This window comes from Somniosus microcephalus, chromosome 12 (genome assembly GCF_052327205.1).
Source record: "Somniosus microcephalus isolate GS21.2 chromosome 12, FLI_Smic_1.0, whole genome shotgun sequence".
NCBI classification, from domain to species: domain Eukaryota; kingdom Metazoa; phylum Chordata; class Chondrichthyes; order Squaliformes; family Somniosidae; genus Somniosus; species Somniosus microcephalus.
Genome location: NC_140998.1, coordinates 50,990,771 through 51,012,526, shown reverse-complemented (window position 1 = coordinate 51,012,526; position 21,756 = coordinate 50,990,771). Strand labels below are relative to the sequence as shown.

The window sequence follows — 21,756 nt, the reverse complement described above, 5'->3', positions numbered from 1 at the left end:
TGTTGAGTGCTTTCCTTTCTTGGTTACTGAATGGTGGTAGATGTTTAAGTAAATATACACATGTGAAGTACATTTACCTGTTTTGTGGGAGTGTATGTAAGGCGTTTTCTACTAAAACGGTGTCACTGTAGCCACACCTTTTGGCTAGTCAGAAATTTCCATTGGACAGCACTGCAATAGAAGGCACAGAGTTGTTCCATGAAGCTCCCCCGACGACATCAGCTTTTCACAAACAAATGCTGTTGTCACATTGTTACACCTTATTACTTTTAATACTGACTGAAGATCTTTAGGTTGACCTGCACTGATGCATTTGTTTGAAGGGGAAGTGGATGTAAAAATTGTAGTGTATGTACCCGTCTACCTTTAAGGGAACTAATGAATGTAACCGTTCACCTTTAAGGGAACTACTTTAAGTGTGGCACTATTTGTTTGGCTTCTGTATACTGTAATACCGATAGTGACCACACCAGTATATAAGTGTTGTAGCAGGATTTCTGGGGCAGATTCGCCCGGACCTTCGAATAGTAAAGACCTGTTTGTTTGTTACTTCTGAAGTCTGTGTATTTATTAACTGCACAACCCACAGACTTTACAGTGGCGACGAGTCCGATCGTACCCTGCGGCAAGATTACCATAAGCAACGAAGAGCGTCGAAGAGAGACAACCGCCCTCGTCGTGCTACCAAAAGAAAACACGAGGCTGCAACAACAGAAAGCAGGAAGACTAACAACAAAAGCTGTATCAGCAACAGGCACTGACTACCCTTCTGCCACGGTGCGGAGTGAGCCGACCAGCAAGAAACAAGGCGGCCGAAGAGACTGAGTAGGGGAAGGTGTAGAAGCATCCGGAGGATAAGGGCAGAGCACTCGACCTCGGTCGAGGGGGAGCTGTGCCGGCCAAAAGTCGGGTCCAACGGCGTCGGGTGACAGCCGGACCGCGATCGGCGGGACAATCGGGGCAGCGACCGCAGCCACGAAGCGCTGAGCCTGCGAGTAGGCGCGGGAAGAGAAACCCAGCCGCAGCCGGGGAGGGAAACACCGGTCTGCGAGAGGGCTGGGGAGGCGAACGGGAACCGTGCGGGTGAGAGCCGGGTGCGGAGAGAGAGACTGCGAGGAGCCGGTCCAGCGGCTGAGCTGTTCTCCACCAACGGGGTACTCAGAGCCGGCAAAACCGAACGTGCGGGAGTGGGTGAGAGACACAGCTGAAAACGGGGTGAGAGACTGCGCGAGAGCCAGTCCAGCGGTGAGCTGTTCTCCACCAACGGGGTACCCAGGGCCGGTAGCATCGAACGTGCGGGTGAGAGAGACAGAGCCGGGTACGGAGAGAGAGACTGCGCGAGAGCCAGTCCAGCGGCTGAACTGTCCTCCGCTAACGGGGTGTACCCAGCGCCGGTAGAGCCGTGCGGGCGGGAGGAAAAGACATAGCCGAGTAAGGGGAGCTGTGCGGTAGCCAGCCAGCGGCTGAACCTGTCCGCTGAGGGGGAAGCGTACCCCTTCCACCGGGAAGAAACGCGGGAAGCCGCCATTAGGCGGAGAAGACGCCAGAAGCGGGAAACCGCCATTGAAGTGGGCGGGGAGAGAAGGAAAGAGCGGGAAACCGCCGATTTCGCGGGAAAACCGCCATCTTGATTGACATACCGCCATTGAAGTGGGCGGGGAGAGAAGGAAAGAGCGGGAAACCGAGATTGTGGCTGTGCTGAAGGACCACTTGAACCCCACACCGCTGATGCTGGCTGAACGATTCAAATTCTACGCAAGAACGCAGAAGAAAGACGAAAGCAATGCGGAATACTTGGTCGAACTGCGTAGGCTAGCGAAATACTGCCAGTTCGGAGGGAATCTGACAGAAGCGCTGCGGGACAAGTTCGTATGCGGATTGTCCAAAGAAGGGACGCAGAAACGACTACTGGAAGAGAATGACCTCACACTGGACAGGGCTGTCCTTATAGCTGCATCGCACGAAGCCGCAGCGAAAGGAACGGCGGAAATGCAACTAAAGGCGGCGGCACTCGGGGTGGACCAAATTACTTCAAGCACAACAAAATGCTACCGTTGTGGGAAGACAACGCATGACCAGAATCAATGCTGGTTTAAGAACCAAGAGTGTAGGAAATGTGGCAAACTGGGTCACATCGCGAAGGTATGCCGGTCCGGGAAAAAGATCAATAATCAAAGGAAGCCACCACCAGAAAAGTACAACAAGGTACACAAGGTGGCTGAGAAGAGTTCAGACGAACAGAATTCAGACTCAGACCCAAACAACCAGGAGCTGGGTAGTCTGAGAATCCACAATGTGGGTAAAGAAACGGATCTACAGGCCATCTGGATCATACTAAAAATAGCTGGAGTCCAAATAAGAATGGAGCTGGACACTGGATCAGCTCTATCAGTCATCAACCAAAGGGACTACCACCGGCTATTCTCTCACATACCTTTAAGAAATACCAAGTTCGTATTACAGACATACACGGGGCATAACGTATACCCCGTGGGGAAAATAAGAGTCAAGGTGAGAGATAGGGGTAAAGAACACCCAAGAATGAGCTTGTACGTATTACCTGAGGGAGGACCACCACTTCTAGGACGGGAGTGGATTAAGAAAATAGACATGGAATGGCATTACCTAAAAGCCATAATGAGGGAGGACTCGGTGCAAGCTATTAGCTCAGATTCTGAAATGGATGATAAGACCAAGTCGAAAACGAAGACGGGCAGAAGGACTTATGGTACCAAGAAGAATAAAGCTGCAGAGCAGAACTCCAGGTTGACAGAGAATTCTGAGCCTGTTCAAGCAAAGGATTCATCCATGACGGAAGAACACCGAGCTCGGACGCAAACTTATGTCAAAGTACGACAACAATTGGAACAGTTGAGTGATCGTCTCGTACAGGAGATGAAAAATATGGAAAAGTTCTGGGACACCGAATGGGGGAACCTGGAAAGACTACAGAGACAGCTAGCTCAAGCAGAGAGCGACCATAGAGCCATCATGGTCAAATACCAATCACATTCCCCTGATGCTGTTCAGGAACTAGAATATTTACAGAATGAACCAAAGGAAGAGGAATCTTCAGGGAGCCAGGATTTTATTCCAGTTCTTCTTTACGACTCCTTACAAGCAGAGTGTGAGAAGTTGAAAGAACAGTATGAACAGGCCCAGGCTACAATTCAGAAGGGGGTTAACTCGGCAGCCTCCGAAAAGCTAGTTTCAGTAGAAGCATATGAACAACTAAAGGTTGAACATGAGCAAGAAGTCCAAAGGCTGCAGGAAATTCTTGATGAGCTCAAGGCCAAGACAGACTCATCGATAGAAGCTCCATCCATAGATGAGCAATTAGAGGTGAAAATCATGGCAGAGCATGAAAGACAGGATGTCCAAGAACTTATAAAAACATTGAAGGACACCCAAGACAAATATGAGGCGGCAATGTCTGAGGTTCAACAACTTGAAGAACAGATTCAACTGGGAATCCTTGCAGTGGAAGAACAGGACACTGTAAGAATGGTCCCTGAACATGAACTAGAGAGCATCAGGGCGCAACTTTTCCGAGCGCTGAAAGCCAAAGTTCAAGAGGAACGTAAGGTGGAAGTATTGGAGAAAGAGGTGGATGAAATGGAGAAGACTCTGATCCACCGTGTTCCCAGGGAAGAGTTAACGGTCGGCCAACTCCTTCATATGCTGAAGGACAAGACTCTACAAGGGGAACAATCTGAACACGAGCTTCAATCTTCAGGGGGAACGAGTTCGGAGCTCTCAAAAGTCACGGATAGCTGAGGTGGCAACACAAATTTTACAAGGGTGCCAAAAGTACGTTGAATCACGTCAAGGTGAACAGAAGAAGGTGGAAACCGTTACTTCAGTAGAAGGGTTAAATAGCCTGATAACGCAATTACCGGTGGAAAGGAAGGTATTGAACTCACAAATGAGGTCCGTCGTGAAGGAATGGCAGATAACCCAGGAAGAGCGGGATGAATATGAATGCATGAAGAAGGCTTTTCAAGAAAGATGTTTAGGGAAGGAACCACCGTCAGCTAACGTCCAGACGGGTGAGGAGGAAGAAGAAGTCTCTCTCGCTGGCCTAACTCAGGACGAACCCGAATATTACCATGACCTGTTGAGTGACACTGAATATTATGAGGATGTGGTCTGCCCAGCTTGTGATGAAAACTCTCAAAGTGCTGAAATCCGGATGAAGCACTTAAGGTCTAAGGAACATAGAGAGTTGGTGGCGCTACAGCTGGCAGCCGAGAAAGGAGCTCCGAGAGTTTCAAAAAGGCAGAAAAGAAAAAGAAGAAGCAGAAGATAATAACTGTCTAAAATATTAGCACTTCTACCATTCCAGGCGGGACGTTACGAAAGGAGCTAAATTAGTTGAAAAACTGGAAAATGTCAAGACAGCCAGTTGGTTGTCAAAGTCCGCACTGCTGGTTCAACAGGACGAAAGTTCAAGCTGCTACGTCAAGAAAAAGGCTATGGAGGAGTCACGCTAGCCAGGTGAACCGGCTACCCCAAAGAAATGTTGTTCGGAACGAGTCAAGATCAGAGACTGAATCTATGAACTGTTTCCGCAGAGACAGAACCTGTGAACTGTTTCCACCGAGATTATATTTGTAAATTGTTTTATATGACATTGACTCCACCGAGATTATAGCTGTAATTTGTTTTATAGGAAGTTGAAGATATGTATGTTTAACGGGGACTCTGTAAGCAATAAGCTAAAAAGGGAGGATTGTAGTGTATGTAACCGTTCACCTTTAAGGGAACTACTTTAGGTGTGGCACTATTTGTTTGGCTTCTGTATACTGTAATACCGATAGTGACCACACCAGTATATAAGTGTTGTAGCAGGATTTCTGGGGCAGATTCGCCCGGACCTTCGAATAGTAAAGACCTGTTTGTTTGTTACTTCTGAAGTCTGTGTATTTATTAACTGCACAACCCACAGACTTTACAAAAATAATTGTACATTTATTGGGATACTGGCTTGATTTGTATCTGAAGGCAAATTCTCCTTTCTGAAATAAGTGCATAAAAATGTCAATGTGTACTGACTCCCAGTGTTAGACTCAAAGTCTACCAAGTGTTGTTGGAGCAAAATTGAGATAGAATCTTATCAACCTTAGCAATGTTAACCAAATGTTTGTGTTTATTATAATACACTTTAATATTACAAGAAATGTGAATGCATAACAGAAAAATCTAATATAGCTGAACAAAAAGAACTGCGATTAGCAATACCACTTTGCCGTAGTTTGTATTCTTTAAGCACAAAAATTAATTTAGAAACTGGTTAAAGTGGGTTTTTTTTTTTACAGGGTGCCAATCGTGCAGAGACCCTAGCAAAGATAAAGTCAAAATCGTACAATTCCGCGGTCAAGGTCTGTATACCAAATATTTTTATTAATTACCTGGTTATCTCTCTTATTACTGACAATTGATGAGAGATGATTGCAAAAACTAATGTTTAACTTTACTACAGGAAACTTTGTGTTATCCGGCACCGATGGGACCGAGCTGTTGCCGTCCCATCAAAACTGCCGGACAAACCAGCGCTAATGTTGAAACATACGGAGATTTTGAGCTCCGTATCTGGCAACAAACCCTGTTGCTTAGCAACAGCTTCTAAACAGTCGGCCGTACCTTGCAAGCGTCTCTGTAGCTTAGCAACAGCTTCAGCGAGACCTTGCAGAGCCTGACTGGTGAGAAAAAAAAAGCAACGAAAAGAGAAAAAAAACTAACGAAATGGCTCCTGATTTTTGCCGGTGGCTCGAGCATTCCGGACAGTTAACCTCCGGATAAACCAAAGTTTCCTGTAGATGGAGAACTGATGGCATACTCTTGATAGGTAGGGATGTAAACTTCACTTTAGAAGACCTGAGTTTGATTCTAGACCGGGGTATTAATGTGCATTTCTTATCAAAACCTGTTAGATGGGCAAATGCATCTCCTGGTATGGCACAGAATCGTTCAGACCAAGTTTGATCCCTGGCCTTTGCTGAGCTAGCTGATCTCAGTTGGCAGGAGTAGAACAGTGCAATTAGCCTCCATGTCCCTCAATAAAAGAAAAGTTGACTGGAATTCCCGCTTCTGAAGAATATCCATTCGACCCCTGTGGTTGTGTGCCTGTGCAGGAGTCAGGGGAGGACCTGCTACGGCTTGGATGTGAGAGTTTTCAGAATCTAATGATCCTGCTGATACTCGCCATGCAGGCTTGCACTTGAAGACTTGTCACTAATGGAAGGCACTGCAGTGCTGCTATTGCTCTCCGGGGACCCTTACCCCAGCAGAGTGCCCTTTTTGGGAGAAAATTGGAAGTTAGCTGGGGGAAGGGAACAATAAAGATTTTAAGGAGCATGATTTAAATCAAAGTGGTAATTGTTTCCAGACACCATTTAAAGCATGTTAGTTAAAGAAATTATGCTTTTTATCCTGGGTAGTTTGTGTTTCTCACAGTGCCACTCATTCAGGATGTTTTATGAAGATTATTTGTAATCTGTACTTTTCATGACTAGCATACAACAGAAATTATTACTTTCCACCAAATGTTTAAGCACTTTTCCCTACTTAAAGGTAGGGGATACTGGACTAGTATGGCATTATTAGCAGGACACACTGAGGTAGAAATTGGTATGCGCTGCACCAGTTTTTGGGCTTAAAGTCAGCGCAAAACATACCAATTTAGCATAAGAACATAAGAATTCGGAGCAGGAGTAGGCTATACGGCCCTTCGAGCCTGCTCTGCAGTACGACTGCTTGCACCCAATCTATTCGTGGGCCCCATTTTTTATGTGTCCTGGCGGACGCCTAAAATAGGCATTGGGCTCCTTGAATATGTTAATTAAAGACCTAACGTCTGTTAAAGGGCCTCTATACAAAAATAGTCACCAACTTAGGATTTTTCAGTGACTTTCTCCCCCACTCACTCACCCACCCACTCACCAAAAAACCTTGGATGCCAACTACAGGTAGGTTTATTTGTGGAGTCGTGAGTTGCAGGAGTGCTCCCCCGACCACAGTCCTAGCTATCATCCCCTCCACTCCCATTGCTCGTTCCAAGCTGCCTCCTAGAACTTACCTGAGGGCCAAACGTTCAATCCTGGAGAAGGATCAGCTGCCGACAGTTCGGCCGGAATATTAGGAGTGCGCCCAAGGTTCAATTTCGGGCCTGTCTCTCTGTTCGGTAGAGTTCCCAACCCTCCCGTTTTAGGCGAGAGTCTGCTGGAATGGCGACTGGTCTCCCGAGCGCTGCTGCTGGTGACTCTGGAGAATCGGCCCTTGTATGCGCATGCGCAGCACCCCGGCTGTTGTGGCTTTCAACCAAACCGCATTGTCTGACCCCTGCTGGTGCCCCGCTATCCCGAACACACTGCTTCATTGCCGGTTGTGAGGATGAGCGCATCCAGGCCAACGAAAGCTGCCTGGAAACTGAGTCCTGAGAGAGCAACTGATGGGGTAAAGAGAAAGAAACAAACTGTGGGAGGGAGGGGGACAGCAACAAACTGGAGGGAGAAAGAGTTCATTTCGGCCTGTGATGTGCTCTGAATATAATGTGTTTTGTTCCGGGAGTTGGGCAGCTTTTTGGTGCTTCTTTCTGAGGACTGAGCCTCCCCTCCTTGAAGTTGGGCTTCAGTGTATGGGTGTGGGAGTTGGTGAATTGAATTAGGTTTGCTTTTGGTTTTATTTTTATAACTTTGTGTATTGTGAAAAGTCATAAAATCGTGTGAAAACTTTAGTTATAAGTTACTTATCGATGATGTTTTTGTTAAATCAGTGGTATTTACTTGGTGTTTCTCATTGCAGTCGATACTGTAGAAACAATGGGTAGTTTTTATTTAAACATTGCTTATCCTTAAATATTTATATTCTTTGTGTTCTTCTAATTTCTTGTTATTCATTCTCACTATAAAATAAAGTAATTCAACTCCGGTAAATGCAATATCATTTGCAAACAGTGGGCAAATGTCATGCTTCTTTTGATTAAACAAATCGACTGTAACTTAAGAAAATATTAAATGAAACTTAACAAATTAAATTAGAATTTTGTTGGCCGTGGTGATGATGCACTCCAGAACCCGCGGCGCCCACCGGTCGCGAAAGGCCTCAAGTGTGCCGGGTGCTCCATCTCCAGGGCCACCCGGGCGCGAACATAGCCGCAGAAGAGAGGCAGGCAATCGGGCCGAACGACCCCTGGGGGGCAAATGTCATGTGATCAAATGTCATGTCATTAAGCATTACATGCGGTATCATGTAATCGAATGCCATGTGGTCAGATGTCACATGATCAAATCTCCAGGAATGGGTCAAAGCAGAGTTAGCAACCATACTGTTCGGGTGCGAGATACTTGAAGCGCCGAGCTTTGGTCCAAAAACAGGACCCGACTAAGTTCTACCCCAATAACTTTGTAGCATTGAGTTCGTGGAAATACCTGCTGGAATGTTACAGGCTAACTGCAGCCTTTTTTAGTCCATGAGCTGTGAAATTCTAAGACGATATTGACTTGTAACTTTTTTTTTCATTTTACGTCTGTCTTCAGCTGTATCTGTGCATTCTGGTCTGTGTTATTATCTCCTTCTGTAGGGTTGGTACCATAAGCCCAGCGACTGGCCTGGGGTAAATCATTTACTTGGGATTCTATTCTTGATGTCTAAGTGCACTTGCACCAAGAAATTAAATCCTGAGTATGTCCTTTTACATTGACATGAATATAAAACAATGTTAGGTTGAATTATTACTTGTTAAAAGCAAAAGTCACTTTTTAAAAATAATGTTTTATATGAAGGCATCTAGATCCAGACGGCATCGACAAATAAAAATGGAGTCTTCAGAATCTGGGTCTGATTGGGCAAACGTGAAGAAATCCCCAAGAAGTAGGAACTCGTCAGTGAAAAAGCACAGCAGTGAAAAAGGTAATTTTCAAAGTATTCAAATAGTGTGTGTGTTGCAGAACGTAGCTTCTTTTCAGGATTGGAACCCTCTGCAATTCTCCTCAGGGTTGCAATGCAAGCATATAGTGTGCATGTTTTAGTCAGATCAACCCTTGAGAGTTCTTTCTTGATGCCCCTCTAGGAAAAGATTGTTTTGTTTTCATGTAACTTCGGGCTCCAAGCTAAAGTGTAAGCAGCCTTCTGCAGATCATATGAATGTGATAGCTTAACATCTGAAAATTACTAAGGCAAAACACTGCGGAAGCTGGAAATCAGAACAAAAGGTCATCGACCTGAAACGTTAACTCTTTCTCTCTTCATAGATGATACCTGACCTCCTGAGAATACCAGCATTTTATGTTTTTATATCTGAAATGACATCTTGATGTTAGGAATAGTTACACTGCTTGCATGAAAAATGTGCTATTAGTGTAAAGATTATTGGGGATAGTTTGATATTTTGTGTTTTATACATTTAAAATTCTTGAACAGTAGAATAAAAAGAATAAATGGTGTTTCTAGCTAGGGTTTCACAGCAGGATGACTTATTCATTACTTCAGGAAAAGATCACAGAACAAACTTGCCTTTTTGATGTATTTTATTTTTTAATAATCCATTGGCGCACTCATTCCTTTATTCATGTTCAGAAGGTGGCAGTCCTTAAAAAAAAAAAAAAAAAAAGCAGCAGTAATGTTGAAGTGTTAAACAGTTTAAAGCTCAGCACTGATCACTGCTGTGAAACTATGTGGCCTTCCCAGTAAACATTATTTTTAGACTTTTCACTACTGATGATGATGGGGGCAAGTGACTCGGTCTGTCCTAATTCCAGAATAGATCTGTCGTTGCGGGTTGGGATTCTTCTCACTAGATCTGGATAACCTTACAAGCGAATGCCCTAATAAGGTAGGGTGGTTCCAGGCAAACAAGCATCAGGGAGCTTGTCAGTGCTCCATGGATTTTAGTTGGTTAAATTCCAGCTGAAACACCTTGCACACTTGGGGTCACTAAGCCTTGCTTACTGCTGACCTCTATAGGTTCTCTGGTATAAAAGAAAGACTTGGACTTATATAGCACCTTTCATGACCACCGGACATCTAAAAGTGCTTTACAGCCAATTAAGTACTTTTGAAGTGTAGTCACTGTTGTAATGTGGGAAACGCAGCAGCCAATTTGTACACCATCAAGTTCCCACAAACAGCAATGTGATAATGACCAGATAATCTGTTTTTTTTGTTATGTTGATTGAGGGATAACTATTGGCCAGGACACCAGGGATAACTCCCTGCTCTTCTTCAAAATAGTGTCATGGGATCTTTTACGTCCACTTGAGGCAGCAGATGGGGCCTCAGTTTAACTGTTTAATTCAAAAGACTGCACCTCCGACAGTGCAGCACTCCCTCAGTACTGCACTGGAGTGTCGGCTTAAATCTTTGTGCTCCAGTCTCTGGCGTGGGACTTGAACCCACAACCTTCTGACTCCGAGGAGAGAGTGCTACCCACTGAGCCACAGCTGACACACACAGATAAGTGAGATGACCCTATTGGTCAATAATGTGCACTTTATATTGGGCAAATAGAAGCTACTTAACTGGGTTTCTCAATAGTTTTGTTTCTGCACATTGTGTGTCAGACCTCACACTATAAAAATAAAAAGTCCCATGAGATAGTTATTGGTAACTGAGGAATAAATAATCAAAAGGTGTTTTTAAAATATATTTATTTATTAATGGATCTCTCATGCTATTGCTAATGGATTATTAAAATTGAGGGCATTTGGCCTATCTTATCTCATCCATTTTCCCCATTATGTCAGTTAATTGACTCTTGAATGAACCCAAAAAACCCTGCAAAATGTTAATTACTCTTTGTATGGAGAGTTCTTCCTGACACCTGTTTTAAACTTTAATTTCACCAGTTTGAAAAAAACGGCCAACTACAAGTCTAAGGGAAGAACTAAAACTCATTGATTGTGGAAGTTGTATATTGGCACCTCTTGTTCTATTTCTTATAGTGCCATGGGTTTACCTTGTCTATACCATTTAATATCCTGTTCAGCAGGGTCCACTATTGAATAAGATATTAAAATATCCCAGTTTTCCTTATAGCTTGTTTCCAATCTAGTGGGATCTTGCCAACATTCAGTGACTCTCATAATTGTCAGCACTTCACAAACTTGATCTCTTGTCTCTCTTAGTACCCTGGGATTTGACTCCCTTCACTAGCCAAATATTTATCCACTTTTAAAACCTAATTATGGATTCTGCTTCCACCAGTTTCTGATTGGGCATTCTATGTCCTAACAACAATCTGTTCTTTTTTAAAAGAAAAACTCAGTCACTCCAATTAACCTCTTCCCTTTGTTCTTTTGGTGATAAATTTACGGGCTGATGATTTTTTTTACAATACTGATGGCAATCACGCCCTGATCAAATGCTCGGTGTAAACTCTCCCAACAGAATGTAGCATTTTAGGGCCTTGGTTTATGTACAATAGATATTTGTGATATCCCTTCTCATTTCATGCAGTAGAATTGGCTGATCTGACTGAATTATGTACTGTCATGGTCATTGAAGATTCCATTAAAGTAACTCTATCGTTTGACACTGCAGCTGAGGAAAATAGGGTGGTTACCTTGGAAACCAGGACCAGCAAGCTCAGCATGCCAGTGATAAGTACAGACCCTAATAAAGATTTAGAATATTAGTTGGGAGGGGGAAGAGCAGGAGAACAAGTATCTGTTTTGTATCATTGTTATGTATTCACCATTCTTCCCCTCTTCTCTTTTCCTTGTCTCTCTCTTTCCCCCCCCCCCCCCAAAACAAAAATGGTCTTTAGGCTATTCACCTATGTCTCATTCAGGATCAGTAAGCCCTGGCTCCCTGCAAACCACTGTGTCTTTATATCCCCGATATCTGGTGATTTGCAAACTTAAGGGTTGAATAAACATTTTTGTCACTGTATTTAGTGTGCGGAATATGTATGAATCCTTCTCGTGATCTTCTGCATCTCAAAAGTGGTTGAATAAATATTCAATCAGATTGTGGCTTAAGCTATAAACCATGAAGCAGGTTTATTGAAAGTAACAGATAAACAGTAGCAAAAACAATACAGTAGATTAGAGAGCATAATTATTCCTTGTCAAATACAGAAAATAATAGACTCAGCTCTTCAAGTAAACAAAGATATTGCATTTATATAGTGCCATTCGCAAGCTCAGACGTTCCGAAGTGCTTTTCAGTCAATGAAATATTTTTGAAGTGTAATCACTGTTGTAATGTAGGGAAATGCAGCAGTGGCCCACACTGCACTGCAGGCTGCGACTGTTGGGTACTGTGCATGTGCGGGAGGGGATCGGGTGCGCATGCGTGGCTCCAGTATACCTATCACTTCGTTCCTAGAAACATAGAAGATGGGAGCAGGAGTAGGCCATTGGGCCCCTCGAGCCTGCTCCGCCATTCAATGCGATCATGACTGATCATCCAAACTCAGTAGCCTGTCCCTGCTTTCTCCCCATACCCCTTGATCCCTTTAGCCTTAAGAAATATATCTAACTCCTTCTTGAATATATTTAATGAATTGGCCTCTACTGCATCTGTGGTAGAGAATTCCACAGGTTCACCACTCTCTGGGTGAAGAAATTCCTCCTCATTTCTGTCCTAAATGGCTTACCCCTTATCCTTAGACCGTGACCCCTGGTTCTGGACTCCCCGATCATCGGGATCATCCTTCCTGCATCTAGTCTGTCCAGTCATGTCAGAATTTTATAAGTTTCAATGAGATCCCCTCTCATTCTTCTAAACTCCAGCGAGTATAAGCCCAATCGACCCAATCTCTTCTCAGACGTCATTCCTGCCATCCCAGGTATCAGCCTGGTGAATCGTCGCTGAATTCCTTCCATGGCAAGAACATCCTTCCTCAGATAAGGTGACCAAAACTGCACACAATACTCAAGATGTGGTCTTACCAAGGCCCTGTACAACTGCAGCAAGACATCCTTGTTCCTGTACTCAAACCCCCTCGCTACGAAGGCCAACATACCATTTGCCTTCTTAACTGCCTGCTGCACCTGCATGCTTACCTTCAGCGACTGGTGCACAAGGACACCCAGGTCTCGTTGCACTTCCCCTTCTCCCAATCTGTTGCCATTCGATAATCTGCCTGCCTTTTTTTGCCACCAAAGTGGATAACCTCGCATTTAGCCACGTTATATTGCATCTGCCATGCTTCTGCCCAATCACCCAACCTGTCCAAATCATCCTGGAGTTTATCGGCATCCTCCTCACAGCACACACGCCCACCCAGCTTTGTGTCGTCTGCAAACTTGGAGATATTGCATCTAGTTCCCTTGTCTAGATCATTAATATATATTGTGAATAGCTGGGGTCCAAGGACCGATCCCTGCAGTACCCCACTAGTCACTGCCTGCCACTCGGAAAAAGACCCGTTTATTCCAACTCTTTGCTTTTTGTCTGCCAACCAGTTCTCTATCCAAGTCAATATCTTGCCCCCAATCCCATGTGCCTTAACTTTACACGCTAATCTCTTATGCGGGACCTTATCGAAAGCCTTCTGAAAGTCCAAATACACCACATCCACTGGTTCTCCCTTATCTATTTTACCAGTTACATCTTCAAAAAATCCCAGTAGATTAGTCAAGCACGATTTACCTTTTGTAAATCCATGTTGACTTTGTCCGATCCTGTCACTGTTTTCCAAGTGCTCTGCTATTACATCTTTTATGATGGACTCTAGCATTTTCCCCACTACCGATGTCAGGCTTACCGATCTGTAATTCCCCGTTTTCTTTCTACCACCTTTTTTGAATAGTGGGGTAGCATTAGCTACTCTCCAATCCATGGGTACTGTTCCAGATTCCATCCAATGTTGGAAGATGATCAGCAATGCATCTACTATTTCTAGGGCCACTTCTTTAAGTACCCTAGGATGTAGATTTTCAGGCCCTGGGGATTTCTCGGCCTTCAATCCCGTCAATTTCCCTAACACCATTTCCCTATAAATACTGCTTTCTTTCAGTTCCTCCCTTTCATCAGACCCTATGTTCCCCGACATCTCTTGGAGGTTATTTGTGTCCTCCTTTGTGAAGACAGAACCAAAATATGTATTTAATTGGTCTGCCATTTCTTTGTTCCCCATTATAAATTCCCCTGATTCTGACTGCAAGGGACCTACCAATCTTTTTCTCTTCACATATCTATAAAAGCTTTTACAGTCAGTTTTTATGTTCCCTGCAAGCTTACTCTCATATTCTATTTTCCCCTTCTTAATTAATCCCTTTGTCTTCTGTTGAATCCTAAACTGCTCCCAATCCTCGGGTTTACTGTTTTTTCTGGCCAATTTATATGTCCTCTCCTTGGATCTTATGCTATCCCTAATTTCCCTTGTTAGCCACGGTTGAGTCACCTTTTTTGTTTTATTTTTATGCCAAACTGGGATGAACAAATTCTGTAGTTCATCCATGCGGTCTTTGAATGTTTGCCATTGCCTATCCACCGTCAACCCTTTGAGTGACATTCCCCAATCAATCCTACCCAACTCGCGCCTCAGACCATCGTAGTTTCCTTTATTTAAATTCAGGACCCTAGTCTCTGAGTCAACTACTTCATTCTCCATCTTAATGAAGAATTCTATCATGTTATGATCGCTCCGACCCAAGGAGCCTCATACAACAAGATTGCTAATTAATCCTTTCTCATTACATAATACCCAGTCCAAGATGGGCTGATCTCTGGTTGGTTCCTCGACATATTGGTCCAGGAAACCATCCCGTATACACTCCAGGAATTCCTCCTCCACAGTAGTGTTACTAATTTGGTTAGCCCAATCTATATGTAGATTAAAGTCAGCCATGATGACTGCTGTGCCCTTATTGCACGCTTCTCTAATTTCCCTTTTAATGCCATCCCCAACCTCCGCATTACTGTTTGGAGGTCTATATACCACTCCCACTAATGTTTTCTGCCCCTTGGTATTTCTCAGTTCTACCCATACAGATTCCACATCATCAGAGCTAATATCCTTCCTTACCATTGTGTTAATCCCTTCTTTAACCAGCAATGCTACCCTACCTCCCTTTCCTTTTTGCCTATCTTTCCTGAATATTGAATACCCCTGGATGTTGAGTTCCCAGCCTTGGCCACCCTGGAGCCATGTTTCCGTAATCCCAATCAAATCATATTCATTTACCTCTATTTGCGCAGCTAATTCATCCACCTTATTATGAATGCTCCTCGCATTAAGACACAAAGCCTTCAGGCTTGATTTTTTTTAACGCTCTTAGACCTATTAGAATTATTATTTACTGTGGCCATGTTTGATTTAATCTGTTGATTTCTCTGACTGCCACTGTTGTTTTTCTCCTTCCTATCTTTTGCTTTTATCCTTGTTTCCCTTTCCTCTGTCTCCCTGCTCAGGTTCCCAACCCCCTGCCATTTTAGTTTAAACCCTCCCCCAGAGCACTAGCAAACACTCCCCCTAGGACATCGGTCCCGGCCCTGTCCAGGTGCAAACCGTCCAGTTTGTACTGGTCCCACCTCCCCCAGAACCGGTTCCAATGTCCCAGGAATTTGAATCCTTCCCCCTTGCACCATTCATCTAGCCACGTATTCATCTGAAATATCCTTCTATTTCTACTCTGACTAGCACGTGGCACTGGTAGCAATCCTGAGATTACTACCTTTTGAGGTCCTATTTTTTAATTTACCTCCTAACTCCCTATATTCAGCTTTTAGGACCTCATCCCGTTTTTTACCTATATCGTTGGTACCTATATGCACCACGACAACTGGCTGTTCACCCTCCCCTTCCAAAATGTTCTGCAGCCGCTCTAAGACATCCTTGACCCTTGCACCAGGGAGACAAAACACCATCCTGGAGTCTCGTTTGCAGCCACAGAAACACCTATCTATTCCCCTTACAATAGAATCCCCTATTACTATAGCTCTACCCCTCTTTTTCCTCCCGTCCTGTGCAGCAGAGCCACCCCTGGTGCCAGGAAGTTGGCTGCTGCTGCCTTCCTCTGGTAAGCCATCCCCTTCAACAGTATTCAAAGTGGTATATCTGTTTGAGAGGGGGATGTCCACAAGGGACCCCTGCACTACCTGCCTGCGCCTACTACTCTGTTGGTCACCCCTTCCCTTTCTGCCTGTCCAACCTTTGCCTGCGGTGTGACCAACTGCTTAAACGTGATATCCACAACGTCCTCCGCATCGCGAATGGTCCAGTATGTATCCAATCGCAGCTCCAGCGCCGCAATGCGGTCTGCCAGTAGCTGCAGCTGGACACATTTCCTGCGCACATGGTTGTCAGGGACACAGGAAGTGTCCCTGAGTTCCCACATAGCGCAGGAGGAGCATAACACGGGGCCGGGCTCTCTTGCCATGACTTACCCTTAAATTAATTGAAATAAATTAAATCGAATCAATCCCATCAATTACACTACAGTTAAATGATATATTTAAGGGCCCTGGTTTACCAACAGTCCCCGCTACACCACAGAGACCGTAAAAACTATAAACCACAGAGTTAAAGTTAAAAAAGAGAGAAGTACTCACCAACCAATCACTTACCTGCTTTCTGGTGACGTCACACTTCGATTACTTTTTACTCCTCTTCCCTCCCTCTGAGCTCGGAGATTTGAGATTAGTAAGCTGTGAGGCCTACCTGGTCCTCGCCGCCACTTTATATCACCGCCGCTCGGCCGCCTCGTCTCCCGCAGGTCCGCCGCTCTGAGGCCTACCTGGTCCTCGCCACCGCTTTATATCACCGCCACATCCTGTTCATTTATATGCTCCTGTTTCAACCATGTTCAGCCCAGCATTTTCATGACTGGAGACAGAAACCCGAGGAATTAACTTGTTTATTTCCTATGCAATGACAGTTGTTCAGGGATGCATGGTTTTGTGTTTGTATACTGACTGAAAATCCAACTCTGGAGGACTGCATACACATTGTTAGGTCACTGCTGAGATTATTTATTTAGCAAATAACCTTTCCATGGTCTTCACTGTAATACTTAGACATAGGAGTCAGTCCATCAAATTGTAGCATTTAAGTAGATTATTTGTTCTGGTTGGGATTACAGAGGCCAAATGAAGTTGAGGTCGAAGATCAGCCATGATCTTATTGAATGGTGGAGCAGGCTCGAGGGGCTGTATGGCCTAATCCTGCTCCTGCTCCTATTATGTTCTTATGTTATAATACTAAAGTTCTGTTTGTTTGTAGATTCTCCACCATCCAAGAGGAGACGATAACCATGAAGACAGCGTTGAAATGTGGAAGTAGAATAACTTGAGCTAATAGAAGTCATCTTTGCACCTTCTGCAGTTCCAGTGGTGTGACCAAGAGGGAAGCTACCCTCTGTCAAAACCAAATGGATCAAAGCACCAAGCCTGTGAACAGTGGTTGTCTGATTCAGTAATGCACATTAAAATGCTATTGTTTCTTTTTAGTAAAAATGGATAAATACCATTTCCTTGTGTTTTCTGGTACTGGCATTTGGCAACAAACCTTGAATCGTGTCTATGTATTGAATTGTAAAAAGCTGCTTCATTTGTTTGTAACCCCTGTATGTGTGATGCATGGGTTCTGTTCAATATTTAATATAGTAAAGTATGATTGACATACTCTTGATTTCTGATCACTTCTGATTTTCATCATTTGGTATTTGGACAACCTTTTGGGAAGCGTTATTCCTACTCTTTCTGTGGTATTATACTTATCAATGCATTGCTCCTAGCTGGTCAGTACAAGGCTTTTAGAAACGTTATTTTGGATGTATGCAACTTGCTTTTGGGGTATTTCAAGCCAATGTGTCCAAGCTGATTCTTGAAAACCAAAACTAGAATATCATTCGAGCTGACCCTACGTGGTCACTCTGTGGCCCTGTATCTTTAGTGTTATTCTATCCTGTGCATGCAGTGCTGGGCTCAACTATAATAGCCTCTCTTATAGCCAACCCTTAGCACATGCAGGTGGGCTAGCTCACTCTGGCCCACATTTCTTTTTAAATGTTCAGTATCAGCAACTAACATTTAAAAATGACATGCCTCTTTTCTAAGCAGTAGCCCCTTCATACAATTTGCTATGTATGTCATAATGAAACGTGATGCAACTTTGATTTTCAATAGATTAGTCAACATTTCAGATTAAAATTGATGCACATTTATATATACAATATATGTATTTTTTGGGCTGCACAATAAGCCAGTAACATCGAGATAATGTAAATGACACACATTTTCCAATGCTGTTGCAATCCATTTGTCACTGTATTGTAATGTACTTTTCTTAATTAAAAAAAAAAAATTGTGGTGGTAAATGTCTTGGCTGAGAACAGTTGTTGCCACGATTGTAATGTGTCTTGAACAGTGATACGGCTATATGGCATGTATGCCATCCTATGTTTTCCGCCCCACTTCTCCACCTAGGTTTCATCAGTTCCTATATTGCGACAGTGACTACACTTAAAAAGTACTTAATTGGTTGTAAAACGCTTTGGGAGGTCCGGTGGTCGCGAAAGGTGCTATATAAATGCAAGTCTTTCTTTCCATCCATCCCTCCCTCCTCCCTCAATCTGCCCATCCTTGTTTCAGTTTATACATGTTGCAACTGAATTCATTTTCCTTCCAATTCTTAAATTGTAAGTAGCTAAATGCTACAGAAGGAACACGCAATGTGATAAACTTTTGAGACTGAAGCAAAATTGAATGACCGTTTTCAAATAAAATCAGCAGAATGCATGACTGGTTTAAAAAAAAAAATAGTTTGCAATCTCTCAAAAGTTTGTTGGGTGGAATTATGTCCATCAGGTTAGAGATGGTAGGGTTAGGAGAAAAGGAACTCCCGGCCTCCTCTCCTTCCCTTTGCACACATCAGACACTTACAGGTCAAGTATATCTCAATCAGATGCAGAGTAAAGCTCCCTGTGCTGTGCCCCAACATCTGTATCAGAAGAGTATCCTCAACTGCATCAGTATGACTTTTTGCTTTTTTTCATTATTCTTACAGTCTATCAAATATTCTTAACTCTCCTAAATTTGAATTCCTGAATATGTTTACATTTACAGCATCGTTTACAACTTAATTTTGTGATGATACGACAAGCTAATAGTTTTTCTTACAAAGTTTTATAAATTGTGACCTAAATTGTCTATAAACATTTTTGCAGTTGAATGAGAACATCTTAGCACATGGATTTTTAGTTTTAACTAATTGCCTCTTCCAGCAGTGTTTAATAAAGTCATCATTGTTAACCACTTTCAATTAGTGATTATTTATATATATTTATTGGATGGTATAACTAGGTGCAATCTGTGACAACAGGAGTAAAACAAGGTGCCTCTCAAATTTGGCTATGTTGGTTGCTGGAAGCACAAAGTGGAACAATTGTACCAGCATATTAGAGAATTTCAATAGCCCTGGTTTAACAAGTGATGATTAAATTTGCACTGGGATTTTCAGTTAGCAAGGGACAGTATTTCAGATGACCGCACTCTGCGGGTGATTATTGTACAGTCAAGCTGCTACTATTCTGTGCTGACCTTTATGGGTTGATGCAGAAGTTTGAGGTGCACCTGCAGTAGCTCTTGTTCCTGGCATAAACATGGAGGGCTGGCTTAAATAAGGCAACAACAACTTGCATTTATATAGACCTTTAACACCACCTAAAGTGCTTTACAGGGACAAAAATGGACATCAAGCCAAAGGAGGATGACCAAAAGCTTAGACAATGAGGTGGGTTTAAAAGAGGAGAGAAAGGTGGCGAATCGGAGGGATTAAGGGTGGGAATTGCAGAGTGCGGGCATAGACAGCTGAAGGCACATCCACCAATGGTGGGGTAAAGGAAGGGGGGAGGAGAAGGGGCCAGAGTCTGATGAATGTAGAATTTGGGGAGGGGTTGATTCGAGGGCAGGAGGTAGGAAGGGGCAAGGCTGTCAAAAATTATACATGTGGATGAGAATTTTAAATTTGAGGCATTGGAAGATCGGGAGGCAAAGTAGGCCAGTGAGGACGGGGTGATGGATGAGTGAGACTTGGTGCAGGATAGGATACAGGCAGTGAAGTTTTGGATGAGAGACTGGCCAGCAAAGCATTGGCATTGTTGAGTCAAGTAACAAAGGCAAGGATGAGGGTTCCACAACAGATCGGCTGAAGTAGGTGTTGAATTGGGTGAAGTTTTACTAACCATCATCTGTAAAATGATGGCAATTGTAGTTAGCTTCCAAATGATGCAATGTGTGTATGATTTCTGTTTTTTGATTGATGCTTAATGTGTTTTTCAAAGAAGGCTATGTACAGCGGTTGGTGCTGTTCCCTGCATTTCTCTTGTAATTGATGTGCGGTGAAGATCATGTCCATTGTGCCCCTTAGTGGGCGGATACGCATTGCGACTCTGGGAGGAGCTCTTCGGCCACTGGGAGAAGGCGATTGAGGAAGATTCTTGCGATGACTTCCCTGTGGCAGACAGCAGGGAAACTCCTCTGTAATTACCGCAATCGGACTTGTCACTTTTCTTGAAGATGGTCACAATTACGGTGTCTCTGAGATCCCCTGGCATGCTCTCCTCCTTCCAGATAAGAGAAATAAGTTCATGAATTTGCACCGGTAGTGCTTCTCTGCCATGTTTTAGTGCCTCGGTGGGCATTCCATCTGCTCCTGAGGCCTTGTTCAGTTGTCGGATGGCCTTTTCAACCTCATGCCAGGCTGGAGTTGTGCTGAGATGGTGGCGGGTAGCATGCTGTGGGATGGAGTTGAGGACACTCGTGTCGAAGACAGAGTCGTGGTTGAGATCTTCGAAGTGCTCTTTCTTTGATCTCACAAAGGCCCTCGATACTGCCAACCGTGAGGGATTATGGAGTGTCCTCAAATTCGGCTGCCCTCAAAAGTTTGTCACTATCTTCTGCCTGCTTCACGACGACACGCAAGCCATGATAGTGACCAACGGTTCCACCACAGACCCAATTCACGTACGAACCGGGGTCAAACAAGGCTGTGTCATCACACCAACGCTCTTCTCGATCTTCCTTGCTGCAATGCTCCATCACACCCTCAGTAAGCTCCCCACTGGAGTGGAGCTAATTTACAGAACAAATGGGAAACTGTTCAATCTCCATCGCCTCCAGTCTAGATCCAAGGTCGTCCCACCCTCTGTTGTCAAAATACAGTATGCAGACGATGCTTGCGTCTGCGCTCACTCGGAGGTCGAACTCCAAACCATCGTCAACATCTTCACTGAAGCGTACAAGAGTATAGGCCTTACACTAAACATCCGTAAGACAAAGGTCCTCTACCAACCTGTCCCCGCCACACACTACTACCCCTCGATTATCAAAATCCACGACAAGGCCTTGGCCAACGTGGACCACTTTCCATACCTCGGGAGCCTACTGTCAACAAGGGCAGACGTTGACGACGAAGTCCAACACCGCCTTCAGTGTGCCAGTGCAGCCTTCAGTCGCCTGAGGAAGAGAGTGTTTGAAGACCAGACCTCAAACCTGGCACTAAGCTCATGGTCTACAGAGCAGCAGTGATACCCGCCCTGCTGTATGCCTCAGAGACATGGACCATGTACAGCAGGCACCTCAAAGCACTGGAGCGGTATCACCAACGCTACCTCCGCAAGATCCTGCAAATCCATTGGCAGGATAGGCGCACCAACGTCAGTGTTCTTGCTCGGGCCAACATCCCCAGCATCGAAGCTTTGACCATGCTCAATCAGCTCCGATGGACGGGTCACATTGTCCGCATGCCCGATACGAGACTCCCAAAACAAGCGCTCTACTCGAAGCTCTGACACGGCAAGAGAGCCC

At 44.2% G+C, this 21,756-nt stretch overlaps 1 protein-coding gene across 3 annotated transcripts in view; it reads left to right on the top strand.

Annotated features, from left to right (window-relative positions):
- Nucleotides 1-19,203, top strand: part of snapc1b (small nuclear RNA activating complex, polypeptide 1b) — a 40,794-nt gene extending 21,591 nt beyond the window's left edge. For all 3 annotated transcript variants that reach the window (XM_086002827.1, XM_086002825.1, XM_086002826.1), the window contains exons 9-11: nt 5,319-5,381; nt 8,784-8,910; nt 17,171-19,203. In XM_086002827.1, coding sequence (XP_085858953.1) covers nt 5,319-5,381; nt 8,784-8,910; nt 17,171-17,199 — 219 coding nt within the window. In that variant the 3' untranslated portion in view covers nt 17,200-19,203. The remainder of the gene's footprint in view (nt 1-5,318; nt 5,382-8,783; nt 8,911-17,170) is intronic.
- The last annotated feature ends 2,553 nt before the right edge of the window (nt 19,204-21,756 follow it).